Genomic DNA, 16,625 nt, shown 5'->3' with positions numbered 1-16,625 from the left:
TTTGGGGATATCTGATCATGCTGGATAGGAATTTGATAATTAATGCTCGGGTGGCTTTGGTAATTTCCACGGTGGAAATTACACATTTAATTTTTGGTAATTATAAACCTCAAACAGAGGAATTATTGTGAGGCACCACTTTTGTTGCAGCCTTTTCCCTCCGTAGAGTTTGGATTGAATCCTTGATTATTGAACTCGTCCCTTCATTGCACTTATTCTTGAGGTAAATCATTTAGTCCGAACTCCCTATACAAGTACAAAATAATGATAGCAAACCCATTTTAAAATTAATGCCATACAACCTGTCTCATCATCCTTTCACTTAATGGGGTTTAGAATTGCACAAGTGTTCAACAATTGGCTGCTTGATCAACGTTTTTAGCTGAAAAGTTTGGTTTCTAGCCAGATCGAAACCTTCTTTTCCTCCAATAAAGCCATTATCAGAAAGATATTGACAGCAACTTACAAATATTCCTCCATTCACAAACCTTTTTGCTAGTACTACTGTTTAATTATTTGTAGAACAATGGATTAGTTTCACAAACTACACTTGTCTCTCTTAAGCCTGCTGGATTAATGTTGGTGAAACTAGACAATTCCTTATGCTTATAATTCCTTTATTAACTTATAGTATATTTTTTTTGTTCTTATTCCGGTTCATGATAACATTTATTTTATCTTTAAGAAAAAATTGTGATATATACATATATATACATATATATATATATATATATATATAATATTTAATTCCGAATACCACTTTGTTAAAAGCCAAATCTGATTTGTTGCATGTGCCATAATAATCGTGGTGCATTATAGCTTAAGCAACTAGTGAGATAATCATCCATAGCTGCAGTTCCCATTCCCCTAATAAAACAGTAAGCATAACGGAAAGAACAATATCCTTTGCCCAAAATTTTAGTGGACTCTTACCTGAGAGCATAGATCAGGGGGAGAGCTAAAAGTCTAAAGGTGATGTATAATAGTGGAGATCAAATATTTGGGACCAACATCCAAATTTTGGCTTGTTAGCATTTGGCTGGTTTTGTATTGTCATCTTAAATAAGAATCTTTCTGACTTTCGATCTCACCTGCTTATAGTTTGTCAACCATGAATGCGAGCTTGGCGCTGCTTTTTGAACAAGTTTTGGCCTTCACTTTCATATTACATAAAAGCAACTTTGTACCAACAAGAAGATGTCAAGCTGACAAACAATCAGAATTGTTTGCATCCTCTGGCAATTGAATTTTCCAACTCTGCTATATCTGGTTTCACTGTCTTGAATCATTGTCAAGCAATATTTTGCCTTTGTCTCTTGCTGCAACTCTGGGGGCCTAGCATTCGTGGTGAAAGTCTTCTTCTGTTTCGTCAACTTGGTTTGGAAGTGAAATCAATGGACCGCATCCTCTGATACAAGCATGGAAGAGAAGGACACAAGGGACAGTGCGTTGGTCATATCATCTTACCAAAGACATGGTGACCATAAAAATTGGGATTAAGTTAAGTAGATAACTTCAGACTCTAGCCTATCCAGTCGTCAGTCAACTCTGAGCCGCTCATATTACTTACGCCGTAGATAAAATAAAACCCATTTTAGATTGCCATACCTAAATTAACTTACTGGAGGCTTTGAATGCTTTGAATGCTTGAAAGCATGTAGATTCCTACAGGCTCGATGATGGAAATTAAGAAGAACCGGAAGATTGCCTAACAAGAACTGGAACGAACTAGCTTTTACCGTACACAGGATTGTGTGCTCTTATTCATAGAGATTACAAAAATTATTCCTATTCATTTCCTTTATGCTACGCAAAGGAAAATTTTCTGTAATTCTGAACTGCTACAGGAACTTCTTTACAAAATCAAACACTCCAATCCAACCCAAATAGTTGACTTTTGTAAAAACTATAGTTTATTCCTTTCTTTTGTGCACGACACTGCAATACGTTTTAATAAACATGTTTTCCTTGTGAAGGGAAATTTAATTGAGGGATAAAAAAAATTCCTTATTAATTTATAATTAATGCTTATGAAACATGACCACAACCACTAGAATTTCCTTCAGGCTTCAAACAGGCGGCTGTTATTATCAACATCAATGCAATTCGTTTGTGTTATGGATTGGCTGACAGAACTTCAAAGGCAATATACATACAACAACTTGTGAAGGGAAGTGACCCCAACCTCGAACTGGTCCCAAGAACCTATGATATCAACCAAAATTGATCAGAGAATGGAAACCCTTCGGACAAAGGAATAGTTTAGTCATTTTGGAAGTAGTATAACTACTGTTTTGGTCCCATCACCCGTGGCAAGAAAGTCAAAAGTTATGGCGTGTTTTTTCTTTCTTTTTTTTTTAAATAGTATGATGAAAGTCAAGACCCAAATTCAAAATAATAAAATCCTTAACAAAGCCTTATAATAAGTTGGAAAAGGGAATGGATGTGGCAAAAAGAAAGAGCAATTAGTTACAGGCTGAGAATCTTTTTTTAAAATTTTTTTTGGGTTAAAAAAAAAGCAGAGTAGGTAGTTTTATTATCATATAAGCTTTTTGCACTTTATATTATTATTTTTTTCTTTCTGTTGACATGAACTTAGTGCTGCTTAATAAGAAAATTAAGGCTCGGGAGTTAAGAGAGGTGTTTGGCATGTTCAGTTGCTTAATCAACACTGGGGACTATGCCAGAGAATAGAACAAAATAGGAAGTGGTTCTTGAATTTGGATGCAGATTGAGCAATTACCATACTCATCTTTGATATATAAAAGAAATATATCAGATAAGAATAAGGAGACAGTTATTTTAAAATCCAGTAGGACAGATGAACAAAATATATTACAAAATCAGAACAAATTTAGTACATGGTGTGTATATATATATATATATAGTTGTACTTGGATCATAGCTTTTCCTAGCCAATATATATCATTATAGCATCTTTCTCAAACAAGGAATTTTAGAAAACCAAGAAGAAGTTAAAATGCCACTATGAAACTCACACATAACATAATAAGAACTGCTGTAATTAACTTTGCTCAAATCACAGAGGAACAGTCCTAGTAGGACCAGTTTGTAGTTCTGTCTCACCAACTTCACCCTCATTCTCACCTGTTAACTCCTCAAGTGATTTACCCTTTGATTCAGGCACCAAGAGAGTAAATAACATTCCTAAGAAATTGATGACCCCGAGCACAATAAGTGAGTATCTGATTCCAATGCCTGTTGGGTAGCCTGCATCTGTCTTGGTTGGGTCTGTGCTTTGAGCAGCATATAAGAACCCAAATGCACCCACTATGGCACCAGCTTTACCAGCTGCAGCTGATATACCATGACAGGTTGACCTTAGCCTTGCAGGAAAGATCTCAGCTGGGACAACAAATGTCGTAGAATTGGGTCCAAAATTGGCAAAGAAAAAGGTTAGGGAATACATTATTACGAAACCGATTCGGTTGGGTTTCAAGGTCCAGTGATGGTAAGGTATGGCAAGAGCAAACATGAAAACTGTCATGAAAAAGAAACCCATCAATTGAATTGCAAACCTTCCAATAATATCAATCAAAGCCACCGTGAACCAATACCCCGGAACGGTACTGAATAGGGCGATTAATGTTTGTGCCTTTGCAATCTTGTAGACCTCATGGATCGCATTCATGCTTGCAGCTGGAGGAATCCATCCAATTCCGCTGAAGATATCCTTTTGGAATAGATTTTGGCTGTAAAAGGCAATGTCCAACAAGAACCAAGTGGAAGTAGTTCCAAGCAAATGAAGTCCATGGCGCTTCAAGAATTCCCTAGAAAACAAGCCAAAGGAATTTGCTTGATTTTCTGTTAACTTTATTACCTTATCTTCTTCTGCTTCAAGATCCACATTCAACACCTTTGACATGTCTGCTGCAGCCTGTTTTGCATTCTTGGCAATAAGGGCAGTGTAACGAGCAGTTTCCGGCATCTTCATTCGCCAATAATAAGTAAGAGCAGCAGGGAACGCACCAAACATCAGAATTATGCGCCAAACATAGTCAGCCTGAGGCACAGTTGAGGCTGCTGCATTGACAGAGTAGGCAGGCGCCTTGAATGCACGATCAAAGGAAGAAGAGACAATAAGAGCCACAATTCCACCACCCAAAATCCCAAAGCCTTGCATTGCAAACACTGCAGCAATAAACGCTCCACGAGTCTTTTTGTTAGAATATTCAGACATAATTGTGGCCGAAAGAGGATAGTCACCACCAATCCCAAAACCAAGCCAGAATCTGAAGAAACAAAGGGTAGCCATAACACCCTTTGGACTGCTTCCAAATGACAGCCCTGAGGCAATAGAGCACACAACCATGAGGATCAAAGTTATACCATAGACCTTTTTCCGGCCCATTTTGTCACCAAGCCACCCAAAAAACAGCTGGCCGGTTAAAGTGCCAACAAAAGCGACCCCAGTCACAGCAGCTGCAACATTTGGAGGTAATGTGCCTGGCTTTGGTGCACGATCAACATGGTAGTATATACGGCCTAGTAATTTGGTGACTAAGGAGATGCAAAACAGATCGTATGCATCAGTGAAAAATCCCATCCCTGCAATAACAATTGCAGTGAAATGATACCACTGTGTCTTGGCTGCATCCAGTGCATTAAGCACTCCCAACTGTTCTCTAGCCATGGCTGGATATTGCAAATTATGGTATCAACCTCTTCCACAGTCCTGCATTAGAACAATTGGGATATCAATTGAAATTGGTAATGGATGGAAATGATCAATTATATCTTGTCATCGTCAATAAACGAATTTAGCACCAAAAAGACAAGAATTTTTCTGGAACTCTTTGCTAAAAAGGATCACTATAGGGAAGGGGCTGATTCCATGGGCTACTTTGCAGCAGCTAAGCTTTGCAGAATTTCTTCTTAATTTCTTTCCTTGACTTCTTATTACCTTACATAATGGGTAATCAGTCAATTCATGCTGAACAAAATATCAGAAAAGACGAAAAACCTCCCTTACGTTTACCTAATTATAGCCCATTAGAGGACAAAGCATGATGAGATTCCTGTTTTTCTTCTCCTATGCAGACTTCAACAAGTTTCACAAATTCTATCTAGATAATTAAGACATTTACTGCACAATAGGAGAAATCACATAGTAGTACTATTTTATTTCAGATCACCAAACCCATTGAATTGATTGCATGAGAAAACCTTATTTGTTTAATGGGAAAAGGATGGACGACATTGACCCCACATTACTGTTAATAAAGTAGTATTACCCAATTCTTCCGTAACCAGTAATTTTTAGTCAATGAGTCTTCAATTATCACCATCCAGACAACGTTCTACTGCTATTCCATGTCAAGACAGCCTGCAGAAAAAATTGCAACTAGTACCAACTCTTGAAAGTGACTAGATGAAAAACAAATTGAGAAGGAAAATTTCATAAGGTTTGTTAGGCCAACTTGCAATTCCAGAAGATCAATGCTTTTGGGGTAAAACTTGAAGTTTGAAATCTTAAGACTCAAAAAATTCAAATTTCCAGCTCATGGCCATGGACTACTATGCAAAACCAGACAGTCTCACCCACCCCCTAATAAGGAACAAAAAAGGGAAACCTTCCTTTTCCTTGAACTTCTTAGTTCTTACCATGGAAAAATAAGCAAATTCAACCGTAGAAAGGAAGGTCATTTCAATCTGAACTTAGCTCCTGTTTTTGGAGGGTGGGAATGGAGTTTCCATAAAGATTTTATAGGAAATCCTTGAATTCTGGCATTACTCTCAATGCCATACAAATATGGACGATGAAAAAAAAAAAAACTAGTTGCAGAAAGCCAGAAATAGGTTTCTCTTTCCTCCTTCTACTACCATCTTTGTGGAGTTTTGGACACAAATTAAACAACAGTAGAGATGGAAAAGAATTAAACATAAAGCATTAATCAAACTCAAGAAAATTATGTCTACTGCAGTTTATTAATTTGTTTTCATTATAGAAGAAAAGAAAGGAAAACCATATGAGAAAAAGGTAATAGTAAGGGAGTTCTGTCAGTGCATGGTGCCTTTTCAGGAAGCCTGCCCTACCATAATCAGTTAAAGTCCCTTATTTTTCAACATGAGATAAAAAACTACTGAAGGTTATCTACAAAGTGATAGAGGTGCCTAAAGTGGTCCTGGAACATCTAGCAGAACTTCTATTTCCAATAAGCCAGGAACTGGAGAACTCTTCCTTTCATATCACAATCAATTATATTGAAAGAAAAAAGAGTTTCCAGCTTCACAAATTGCAGAGGAGACACTAACCTGTTTCCTGAACAGTGCTCTGAAGGATGATGAGGTGGAGACAGGAAGGGAAATTGTGAATGAAGAAAGTAAAGAGTGGTTGGCCTTTTAAATGAGAGAGAACTTCACATGACAGCATCTAGTGGAGGATATTCCCTTTCTGGTTTTTTTTTTTGTTAAGTCAACTCTTTTACAGGTCTTCCCATCTTCTTTCTATACATTGTCCTTCTCAACATTAACTCTCTTCAGTGTTTTTTTCTCGGATATTTCCTCTCCATGATTGTACGACCTTCCTCTCCCATCCCATGAGATGCCAATTCATTAGAGACAATGCGGCTGAACCGTCGATAAACGTGTGTCATGTAGATAATCCAACACGGATCAATGTGAACCTTGGAATCAGGAATGTGATTCATATTTGCTAGGCCATGTTCTCATAGATGGACCCCAAAGACATCACTTTCATAAATAATATAAATTTAATTTTTTTTATAATTAAAGAAAGAAGATTCGAATTTTACTTTTAAGTAAAAAATAATGCACTAATCAATAAATTAAATATTCGAATTCAAATCCAAATTTTATAATTACAACTATATGTACATACAATGAGTGATGCAAGACATGTAGTGCAAAATTAATTTACATTATCAAAACAGTGTTTTTTTTTGGATAATCACAGTCATGATTGTTCGTTTGGTCAACGGTTGTGGTCCCAATTCCCAACCCTTGTACAATTAAGTTAAAAAATTAGTGTTATTTATACAAAAAAAAATGAGGCAAAGGAAAAAAAAAAAACCAAGAAGAAGAATTTAGTGTCTCTCAACGTCAATTATTCAATTCTCATCCTTATTTTATTTTATATTGAGTATGTGGAGTTGTTAAGTATAGTCTAGATTATTATAGTACACAAAAGGGTGCAAGCTATAGCTGTTGCCTATTAGGAGGATGGATAATGCAAGAAAATTGTCTGAGAAATAGGAAACCAAGTTATCCACTTTGGCTCAACTTATTACTGAAAAGAAAAGTAGGAGTGCCATAGAATTAACCTTTCTGGTCTTCTCCAGGGTTAGTGTCTATAATTTGCCAATAGAATAGCAGCATCAAGATCATGTTAATTTTCACTAACAACAACTTTTCTTTCTTGCTCCTTTCTCTTTTACATTATAGATTTACCACTATAATTAGTTAACTTTTCATCTTTGGATTGCTCATTTGTATTATTGACTTGTTGAGTCATAGATACAAACATTTCAGAAGAACTCATTCACCTACTACACTAACCTTATGACCAAAAACAATTAAAAATTAAAGATATTGGATCGCAATGTCAATTGGTAGTAGGAACAACATGTTTTATCTAATGTATTTCGCATTTTATGGTAATGCTGGAAATTAAAGAGTATTTTTTTGCAAGGTGCAAAGCTGATATGGGAAGTAAAGAATACATCATGGATATCATCATCTCGCAATGCATACAAAAGTGTAAATAAAGGCAGAGAGATATACTATTTGATGTTTTGAAGGCAAAGAAAGTCAACTGATTGCCATTTTCTTGAATCAATATCAGACAGAGAGATGAAAATAACAGCCACTTGCAAGTAGCCATTTGTGTGAAGCAACAAGTTTTTTTTTTTTTTGTCCAGGGAAAGACTTGATGCTACATTTCATCTGCAAAACAATTGAATGATCATGCTAAATGTGAAAACAAGCCAGATTATGTTATTTTTTAGTCTGAATCCAATTTAGCCTGCTAGGAAAGCATTCAAATATATCAGACAGATAGAACTGGAAAATGGACAATCATTTTCTCTCCTGCCTCAGTTGTTATTCCCTTAATTAATTATAGTTAAATTTAAATTGGAAACCTTCTGATTGAGGGGAAGTGTGGTTCCCAGTAGAATATTTGGTTGAATTAATCCTTCAAACTGCAAATGTTTCCCAATCATTTCTTACCATGTCCTTAACAACTTGATGGAAACCATCAGAGCTACAAACCATCAGTTCATTTTGAACTTAATTTCAGAGCTGCATGAATGCACCATGCTTGACTTTGAGCTTCTGGCTTTGAATGATCATCATCAGGGTTTTGCTTTAATTAATTAGTCCTAATTAATACAATTTAATTTTGGTCAGAGCATAACTTGTAGCATAAACAAATGATTGCTTGATTTAGTTTCAAGCCGTATTTCTCTTACCGATGGATATGCCTAACTGACAGCGCGAGGAAAAAATGCACAGACATGACTCATCCTTATCATTTTCCACATATAAAAAAAGAACTATTGAAGAAGACTAGCTAGCTTTGCGGCAAAAATTTTTCACACACACACAGCGTTGGGTTGTATATTGAAGTTAGAAACCTGCTGGCAGCCATTTGCATTGCATAAAAACAAAAAAAGGAATATAGTAGAGGCAGTTGACCTTTCTGAATGAGCCCCTTGCTCCCTGAGTCGATATATAAGCAGCGGCGCCGGAACTTCATGCAAATCATGTTTTGCTTATCACATTCACAACAATATTTGCCAATTTTTTTATAACAATTTTATCAGCTGTTTTATGGTCAACATTTTATGATGTCGGATTTGCCTACTTTTATTTATTTTTGCGATACTTTATGATCTCACATTGACAATAAAAGCAGTGAAATTCATATTAATATTGTGCTAATTTGATTAACTGTAGTTGAATTCTCTGCAAGTTTCGATTATGACTGCAATTGTCGATATTTTAAGTGAAGGGGACAGCAAATTTGCAATACCCAATTTTATATCAAATTGGAATATTCCTCGTGATAACTCATATTAATGGTTTAATTAGTTCACACATCAAGTTTTCATTATGATAGTGACTAATATAAAGTGACTAATATATACAAATATGTATGAACTTAATTGCATTCACATGCCTTTTTCAATGTATATTAATTATATTGGGACCATTCTGTTAATCTAAAATAATGTTGACCAACAAACTTTAATATATAATTCTTTTGAAGTAAATTAAGTGATAATTTCATTAGAAATCTTTTATTATTTTTTAATTTTTCGTTTGATATTTTTTTTCATAATTTTATATCACATATCTAAGTACTTATAACGATTCAAGTCCAACCGCTGGTACAGTAGTTTATTTGGCCTAAAATTACTAATAATAATAGACTTTGATTATTATATAGATCTTTACAATCACATTCACATCATATGTGAAATGTTGTATATCACAATACTAATACATATCATCTAACAATGAAAAATTATGATTTGCTAAAACATGTGTTGCCTAGTTGCCTATCAAAGCCTTGCGTTTTGTTGCTCCCATCTGCTAGCACAGGACTTTTTTTTTTTTTTTTTGTGCAGTAGCATAGGGCTAAATACAAAGCTTTGACGCCATAGCTTCCATAATACAAGCTTGAAAGGACTAAATTAATCCTGATAGCAGCCCCACCTACTAGTTTTCATATTAGGCTTGCAGTCATAGTGTAAATGTTCCCTGAAAGCAAAACTCTGATTAAAATACAAAATCTGACGTTATATGATTACTTTTACCGTATTAGATTAAAGTTATTAAAGTTAATTTAACTAAGATTCTAAGATTCTTGTCCAGCCACGTTTTGCCTACAAAGAGTCCTCTACTAATGTACAAAAGCTTATACATTAAAGTCAAAAAGGTGCTCCTTAGTTTTGTTTCTTTAATTTTTTAATAATTTATGTTGCTATCAAACCAAAAAAACAGTGTTAAAGTGGAGGTATCAGATTAGTTAATTAATCAATTTAATTTGGTGCAAAATATTTGACCAGTGAGAACGGATGGATCCTGCAGAGCTTTCGGCACCTTGCAACTTATTTAAAGGTTTCATTACTATAGGAGGCAGTTAACCTGCCTAGCCAGACCAAGACAATTGTCCTTCCCTCCGGTGGGTTTCCTAGAAACTCACTGGGAAAAGGATATCAATGGCTACTTTCCTTTACAAATGAGTCCGACATAAATAGATAGGTAGATAGATAGATAACGAGAACAGGAACTCACTTAAACAACCTTGTATTCATCTTAAAAAGTTGCCCAGATATACAAGTTTGGAACACCAAGTCAACAGCGGCCAGTAAACCTAAAGAGAAAACCAAATTAAAGAAAGGGAAAGCTCATGGGAATCAAGGTAGCACCCTGCATGAAATTTCTCTGGTCGAAAAACAAATGTAATTTCTCACTTTTGTCTACCAGCTAAAATTCTCTTCTAACCCACACCTCACTCTCCAAGAGATGACTTCGAAAAATTTCCACACGCTTTACTGCTACATATACAATCAACTGATGTAACTAAAACGGCAACCTTGCAAGCTGCAGGAACCTACCTTATATTATTCTCTCCTAGATGAGTCCCCATTAGAGGTAATAGAATTGGCTGTCTTAAAGGGGAGACTTAAACGTGAGACTCGTTCAGTTCTTTGCGTGCCAGAAAAGCAAATGATTCCATGCCAAAGTCCAAAAGATGAGATCCCTTTTGTCTTTATTGTTTCGTCCAACGGACTTCTATCAGCAAAGAATTATGCCCAATGGACCACTTTGAAAATTTTTCACTCGTGCCTGTAAACAGGGGAATGTTATGAGGTGGCAGCAAAGACAAATGGGATTGACCAAAACTTTTTCCTAATCTGAACGAGTAAAGAACTAAAGTTACACCAGTGAGAGTGCCTTGATTCAGTTATATTGAGTTTCAGGACTAATCTATACTCTAAAATTTAATATGGCCCATGGTAGAACCTGGACCTCTTAATAGTGTTGATTCAAGTGCAAGACTTCGATCAAAGTGGGGACTGATAGTGCTAAAGTTGGAAACCGGATTTCTTTTATTTGAGACTGAAATATAACATGGTCTCATCTGCTCTGGAGGGGGCGAGTGGGCTTAGGTGATATAAGTTTCGAGTCTCATGTAATAATGTGTTATATGGCAGAAGCCTATGCACAATTGCATATGGATTATTTTGGTGAGACCTTGATTTACTCAATTTTTGCAGCATTAAGAGCCCATGGCACTACTGCAGTTAGGCCCCAACCTTCAGCTGAAGGTGGATCAAGCTTCAATTTACATTTGTCAAAGCACATGAAATAAAAATGATAAAACCCTTTCAGGTTTCAATATTGCAGCTCCAAAGATCGGTGACAACAGCATAGAAAATCCAGGAATGTGGATAGAGGAAGCGGTTTAAAAATTGCATTGCCTTAGATGTTGGATTGTTGCAATTATTATTATGTCAGAAATAAGAACCATATTTCTGGTCTTACTTCTGTTCTTTTTTCCTTTTTCCTTCCTTGCTGCGTTTCTAGTTTCCACTCTGTACTTTTTATTTTTCCTGGTTGTTTTGTTTTACCCACGGGTTGTAGTCTTTTCATGTCTTGGATGATCCGAAAGAAGCAACAATTCCAATTCCAATTCCAAAGAGTTCAAAGAGCCTTCTGTTTTTTCCTTACATCAAGTGGCAACCCTCCTCCTGCTCCTGCTCCTGCAAACATAAAATAAGAGAAGTACTCCCAATCATATATATTTTCATCTTTAACAAGAGTAGAAGTCCATTAATGCCAAGCAACAGAGCGACTGTGATACAGTTTAACCCCTAAAAGACTATAGCAAGAGCCTTATGCAAATAAATTTGACAGACCATATTTTATAAGACTAGTGCCAAATGAGTTGTTGAGACAAAAAAAATGATGCCCAAAGTCTGCCACAAGTATGTAATAAGCTGATTTACATGCAATGAGACACAACATCAGCAATTCCCAAGATCAAGGAGCATTTGGATATCCAACCCGTGCATAAACTCTCCACCCTGCTTACATTTTCCATCCTTTGACTATAATACAACTAGAGCAGCCTGACCAAAGAGGCTGAGCAAATACAAAGATGAAAGAAGAGGGAAAAAAGAGGGCTCAGTTAGACCATGTTGAAACTGATACACAGGGGTCAAAGCAAACTAAAAATTTACAGCCTCCAATAATTTTGCAGGTGGAGGAAACATGTTTTCATCCCCAGATGAAAAACAAAAGTTGCAAAATGTTTCTTCTTCATCAAAATAAAACTCCTAGAGTAATCACTAGATTTCTGGACTGCTATTTTTGAAATATTCCATACACCTTTGATCACAGGCAGCAACCTCCTTCTGATATCTCCATCAGTTCAAACACCATATACCTTTGCTCCAAGAAATGACTGGAAAACAAAAATTTAAGATGTTTAAAGAAATTGATGCGAATTTCCACAAAAGCACAGAGTAACGAAACGATGGATACCCTGGGCAACTTTTCAGCTAACTTCATACAAGAATAAGGAAATGAAGGCAATTTTTAGAAATGAGATACCCTGTAGTTGAGTCCTAAGTTTAAAAGTAATGTTCAAAGAACCAGGTGAAACAGTTAATAGCTCATCAAAAGTGAATATTAGGCCTTTGAAGGTGGAAAGCTACAATGAATAAGACGAACTAAGAATTCAATGGACAAGTTCTTCAGACATGGAATTTTATTAGTGAAAACAAGCTAGGGCACCTGAAAACAAGGTGCCAAATTTTGAAGGCAAGAAGTATATGGACATGGGAATATTTTGAGAATTCAAGAACAATTAGAAAATCCCCAAAAGAAAAGAAAAAAAAAAACCCATCAAAGAAACTTAACAAAGAGAATTAACAATTAAAGTTCAGAAGAAAGAATGAGCTCTGTTCCAAGGAAAGGAAGCCGGAGTATGTATTAAATGATCATGAGGATAGAACCTTCCTGGTTTCTCACCAGCATTGCTGACTCTCTTTTCTTCATTAGAAATTAGCTAGATTATGGATATTCAAACAATGAGTTTGGCTCCAAGATGCCCCAACAGTTAGACAACATGCTTTCACAAGTTACTGTTAATGTCCAAAGGAAAAAGAATGTGAAGATAAGATTCATGTATTTGAAGCAACATGGGCAAGGATATTCAATATACCTTGATTCTAGAGGAAGGAGTAGAAGGCTTTGTTGGAGTTAAGGTTCCAAAGCCAAACTTCGGTTTCTTATCTGCAGGCTTTAATATTTGGAAAGAGCACATTAATGTCTCATCCACGCTCATCATGGCAGCAGCATTGTCAAACTCTCCACAGTAATTAGGTGCTGAAAATATGGTTACAAGTTGCCTATTAGCAAAGAATTCATATCCATCTTCAACAACCTGCGATAGATACCAGTTGATGAGAGAAAGGAAGCCGAGCTATAAGAATTTAGCAGCAAATGCTTCATGTAAAAACGTATTTAAACCTGGTGAGCTCGACATATTAAATCAAGATCAAGCTTCTTGAGACAATCTATCACCCTATCACCACCAAACATATAGGAAACTCCCCTATCATTTGGCCCCCAGCCCTGAATGTCTTTACTAGGATCAGACCATAGGAGATCACATAGTAAGCCGGATTCTGGAACATCAGTAGGCCTCTTTAAATTTCTAATCTGGTCCAAGTTGCGGAGCTCAGGTGAAAGTCCCCCATGCATGCAGAATATCTTTTCCTCAATCAGAGCAGCCACAGGCAGGCAGTTGAAACAGTCGGTGAATACTTTCCAGAGCCTGACATTGAATCTTCTCTTACATTCATCATAAAATCCATAGATACGATTCACAGAAGCACATTCGTGGTTGCCCCTGAGAAGGAAAAAGTTTTCCGGATATTTTATTTTGTATGCAAGGAGAAGGCATATTGTTTCCAGGCTTTGCTTTCCACGATCTACATAATCCCCCAAGAATAAGTAATTGGCACGAGGAGGGAAACCACCATTCTCAAAAAGCCTCAGGAGATCAGAATACTGACCATGAATATCTCCTGGGTCATGAAAAGAAGCAGTATATAAGACATATGTTCAGTATAAGTGACTTATGGGAGCCTCTTCAGCATTTCAACGACTGAATCCCCTGGTTTAGCTCTCAGTATAGAGCTAATAAGCTTGGGAACTGACAAGCACAATATATGACCAAAGTTTCAAACACTAATTTGCAGCCATAACGTGATCTCTCAAGCCAAAATCAATAACAGTCAACATACAGCACTGAACAGAGAACAACTGAAAAGCTCTATCTCTTATTTAAGGTTTGAAGGTCACACATTGCAGATGATCTAAGTGCATTCAAATTGCCATCACAATCTCCCAAGTCAGAACCCAGAATTTAACAAAACAGCATGGTTCATACTTAATATGTCAATTATATAATACTAAAGTAGGAACGACGAATCGAAACCCTACCCTAACATGACAGTAGTAACTACCACCCTGCAATATAATTACTATACCTGGCAAAAGAACTTCAAGCCTGACTGCAAAAAAACAGATGAAAACACATCTGAAACTTAAATTCATCCACATCCATCACTGAAATGAAGAATTTATGAACATATTCATCATCATTCAGCACCTCCAGCACATAAGAAAATAAATTTAGAACTTTTCAGAGATAAATCACACAACAAGTCACACCTAAAACAAGAAATTTCCATATTCAAACTCATAAACTGGTAGCAACCAACTACGAAAGAATCAATTTTAACCATGACTCTGAACAGAGAGAGAAACTTAAAATTGAAGAAAACAGAGTAAAAGAAGATACCACAGATCTTAATTGGTGCTTCAAGCTCTAGAAGAATGGGCTGCATCAAGAAGATATCTTTAGAAACAAGACAAAGCTGCCTTATTTCGGACTCGGAAAGCTGCACTTGCTTCCCCGGTTTCCCTCTAACTTCAAGCAACCTATTGATTATACCATCAAGAACTCGAGGTTCCATAGCCCAACACCTTCCTCCTCTTATCCTCCAAAAAAAAAAACTGATCAACTCCTTGGACCAAACAAGAAAAAGAAGAAGAAACAAGAAAGAAGAAGAATAACAGAAAGCCAAGAAGATAAAATAAAAGGCTAAGAGAAGGAATAAAGAAACAAAGAAGTCTACCACCACCTACATGCTACGATCTTCTAATGAAAGTGAAAGAGAATATTTTGAGAAGGAAAGAAAAATGGGAAGTTCTTTTTTTTAAACATGGAATGGTCGTTCTTGGTGCGCGGGGCTTTTTTCATTTATGTTCTTTATTTCTTTTGGTTTGCTTTTCTTGTTCATGCAGAAAAGAATGGTTGGTTGGTACCCTTTGGATTTAAAAGACAGCCACGAGAATATATTCTTGGTGTTCTTTCTTTTACAAATAATGAAATATAGAAAGGGAATGATGAGGAGAATAAGAAGAGAAGGTGTAGAGAATAGAAAAGAGATGATCACTCAAATGAAAAACAACAGAGAAAGCAAAAGAGTGTGCAAAGTAGGTGAACAAATGGACCCCGAATGGGAGATGAAATGAAAGAGGGTGACGCGTCAAAATGTAGAAATCGATTTGACTTGTTTAGGACATTGAGGTTAGGGGAGGAGAATAGGGGCAGGGAGGCTTGGCTTTGAAACCGCGGGGAGGCAGAAACAGGTAACTTCGGCAACTTGCAAAAGCGGCAAACAGCACACCAAAACGAGGCCTAAAGCTGAGGATTCCATTGTTTACCGGTTGTTGTTTGTTTTGATTTATTCCAATACGAGGCTAAGGAAGGCTGCCAACATGTTACATCTGTTGGAAATGTGAATTCCTTTTGTTTATTGCTATCACAAAAAGATGACTTCATTTAATTTTTTTAATTTTCAGAATGACTTTTTCAGTCAAAGGATGCAAAACCTTTGGCAGAAGAACAAAACTAGTGCAATCTCAGCCCAGTGAAAAATCCCTTTGAATAAAGTGGTCTAAACTGATTCAACTCAAATTGGTTAAATAATTAGTAATCTAACGTGCTCTTTTGTCTTCTCCATACTTCTCACAAGTTAAATAGGTATATGATTGTCTTTTCATTTCATTAACTTTCCTTAGACTCTAAATTGGAGCAATTCACCCTGGAAAGCTACAAAAAATGGTCAATTTCCATGAATTGTTAGCTATGCTAACAGATTCCTTTTGTTTTTCTATTTTTTTTAGTATTCTTGAAGCTAAATTTTGATTAAATTAAGTATATGATATATCTGTATCAATTTTTTTCCCTTCCTTATTGACTTTATTTCTTAACTATGTCTCAGCCCTAGGGTTACATCATTTAACAATAAGTTAATATAGTTTGAAGGTTAGATTAGGATCATAGAGACTATTTCTATATTAAAAAAGGGGTGGATCATTGTCTTATCAAATCCATATATATCTTGGTCAAGAGACTATAAGTGGGAAGGAAGACAAATAATGAATCGCGTTATGATTAATCACATCTATCTTTCTTTTTTAAGTGATATGCAATTGTCAAACACAGAATCAACAAGGCATTGGAAAATACCATTATTACCTATTGATTT

General features: G+C 36.1%; 2 protein-coding genes across 6 annotated transcripts; both read right to left on the bottom strand.

The window, feature by feature from the left end:
• LOC18603211 (inorganic phosphate transporter 1-4) lies at window positions 2,798-6,452 on the bottom strand. Of its 2 annotated transcripts, XM_007035039.2 has the most exons (3): window positions 6,277-6,447; window positions 5,256-5,347; window positions 2,798-4,696 (listed from the first exon to the last, which is right to left on the bottom strand). In XM_007035039.2, the coding sequence occupies exon 3, from the start codon at window positions 4,652-4,654 to the stop codon at window positions 3,041-3,043; it is 1,614 nt and encodes a 537-aa protein (XP_007035101.2). In that variant the 5' UTR covers window positions 4,655-4,696; window positions 5,256-5,347; window positions 6,277-6,447; the 3' UTR covers window positions 2,798-3,040. The 2 variants fall into 2 exon arrangements, with proteins under 2 accessions (XP_007035101.2, XP_007035103.2); XM_007035041.2 differs by lacking the exon at window positions 5,256-5,347 and having other exon boundaries at window positions 6,277-6,452.
• Window positions 11,369-15,516, bottom strand: LOC18603210 (serine/threonine-protein phosphatase PP1 isozyme 2). Of its 4 annotated transcripts, XM_018120343.1 has the most exons (5): window positions 15,217-15,516; window positions 14,870-15,063; window positions 13,531-14,090; window positions 13,223-13,444; window positions 11,369-11,756 (listed from the first exon to the last, which is right to left on the bottom strand). In XM_018120343.1, exons 2-5 carry the CDS (start codon window positions 15,042-15,044, stop codon window positions 11,721-11,723), a joined length of 993 nt encoding a protein of 330 aa, XP_017975832.1. In that variant the 5' UTR covers window positions 15,045-15,063; window positions 15,217-15,516; the 3' UTR covers window positions 11,369-11,720. The 4 variants fall into 4 exon arrangements, with proteins under 4 accessions (XP_017975832.1, XP_017975835.1, XP_017975834.1 ...); XM_018120346.1 differs by lacking the exon at window positions 15,217-15,516 and having other exon boundaries at window positions 14,870-15,121; XM_018120345.1 differs by lacking the exon at window positions 15,217-15,516 and having other exon boundaries at window positions 11,369-11,750; window positions 14,870-15,115.

This window comes from Theobroma cacao, chromosome 4, assembly GCF_000208745.1.
Source record: "Theobroma cacao cultivar B97-61/B2 chromosome 4, Criollo_cocoa_genome_V2, whole genome shotgun sequence".
In the NCBI taxonomy this organism is placed as follows: Eukaryota; Viridiplantae; Streptophyta; class Magnoliopsida; order Malvales; family Malvaceae; genus Theobroma; species Theobroma cacao.
This window is presented reverse-complemented; position numbering and strand designations above follow the sequence as displayed.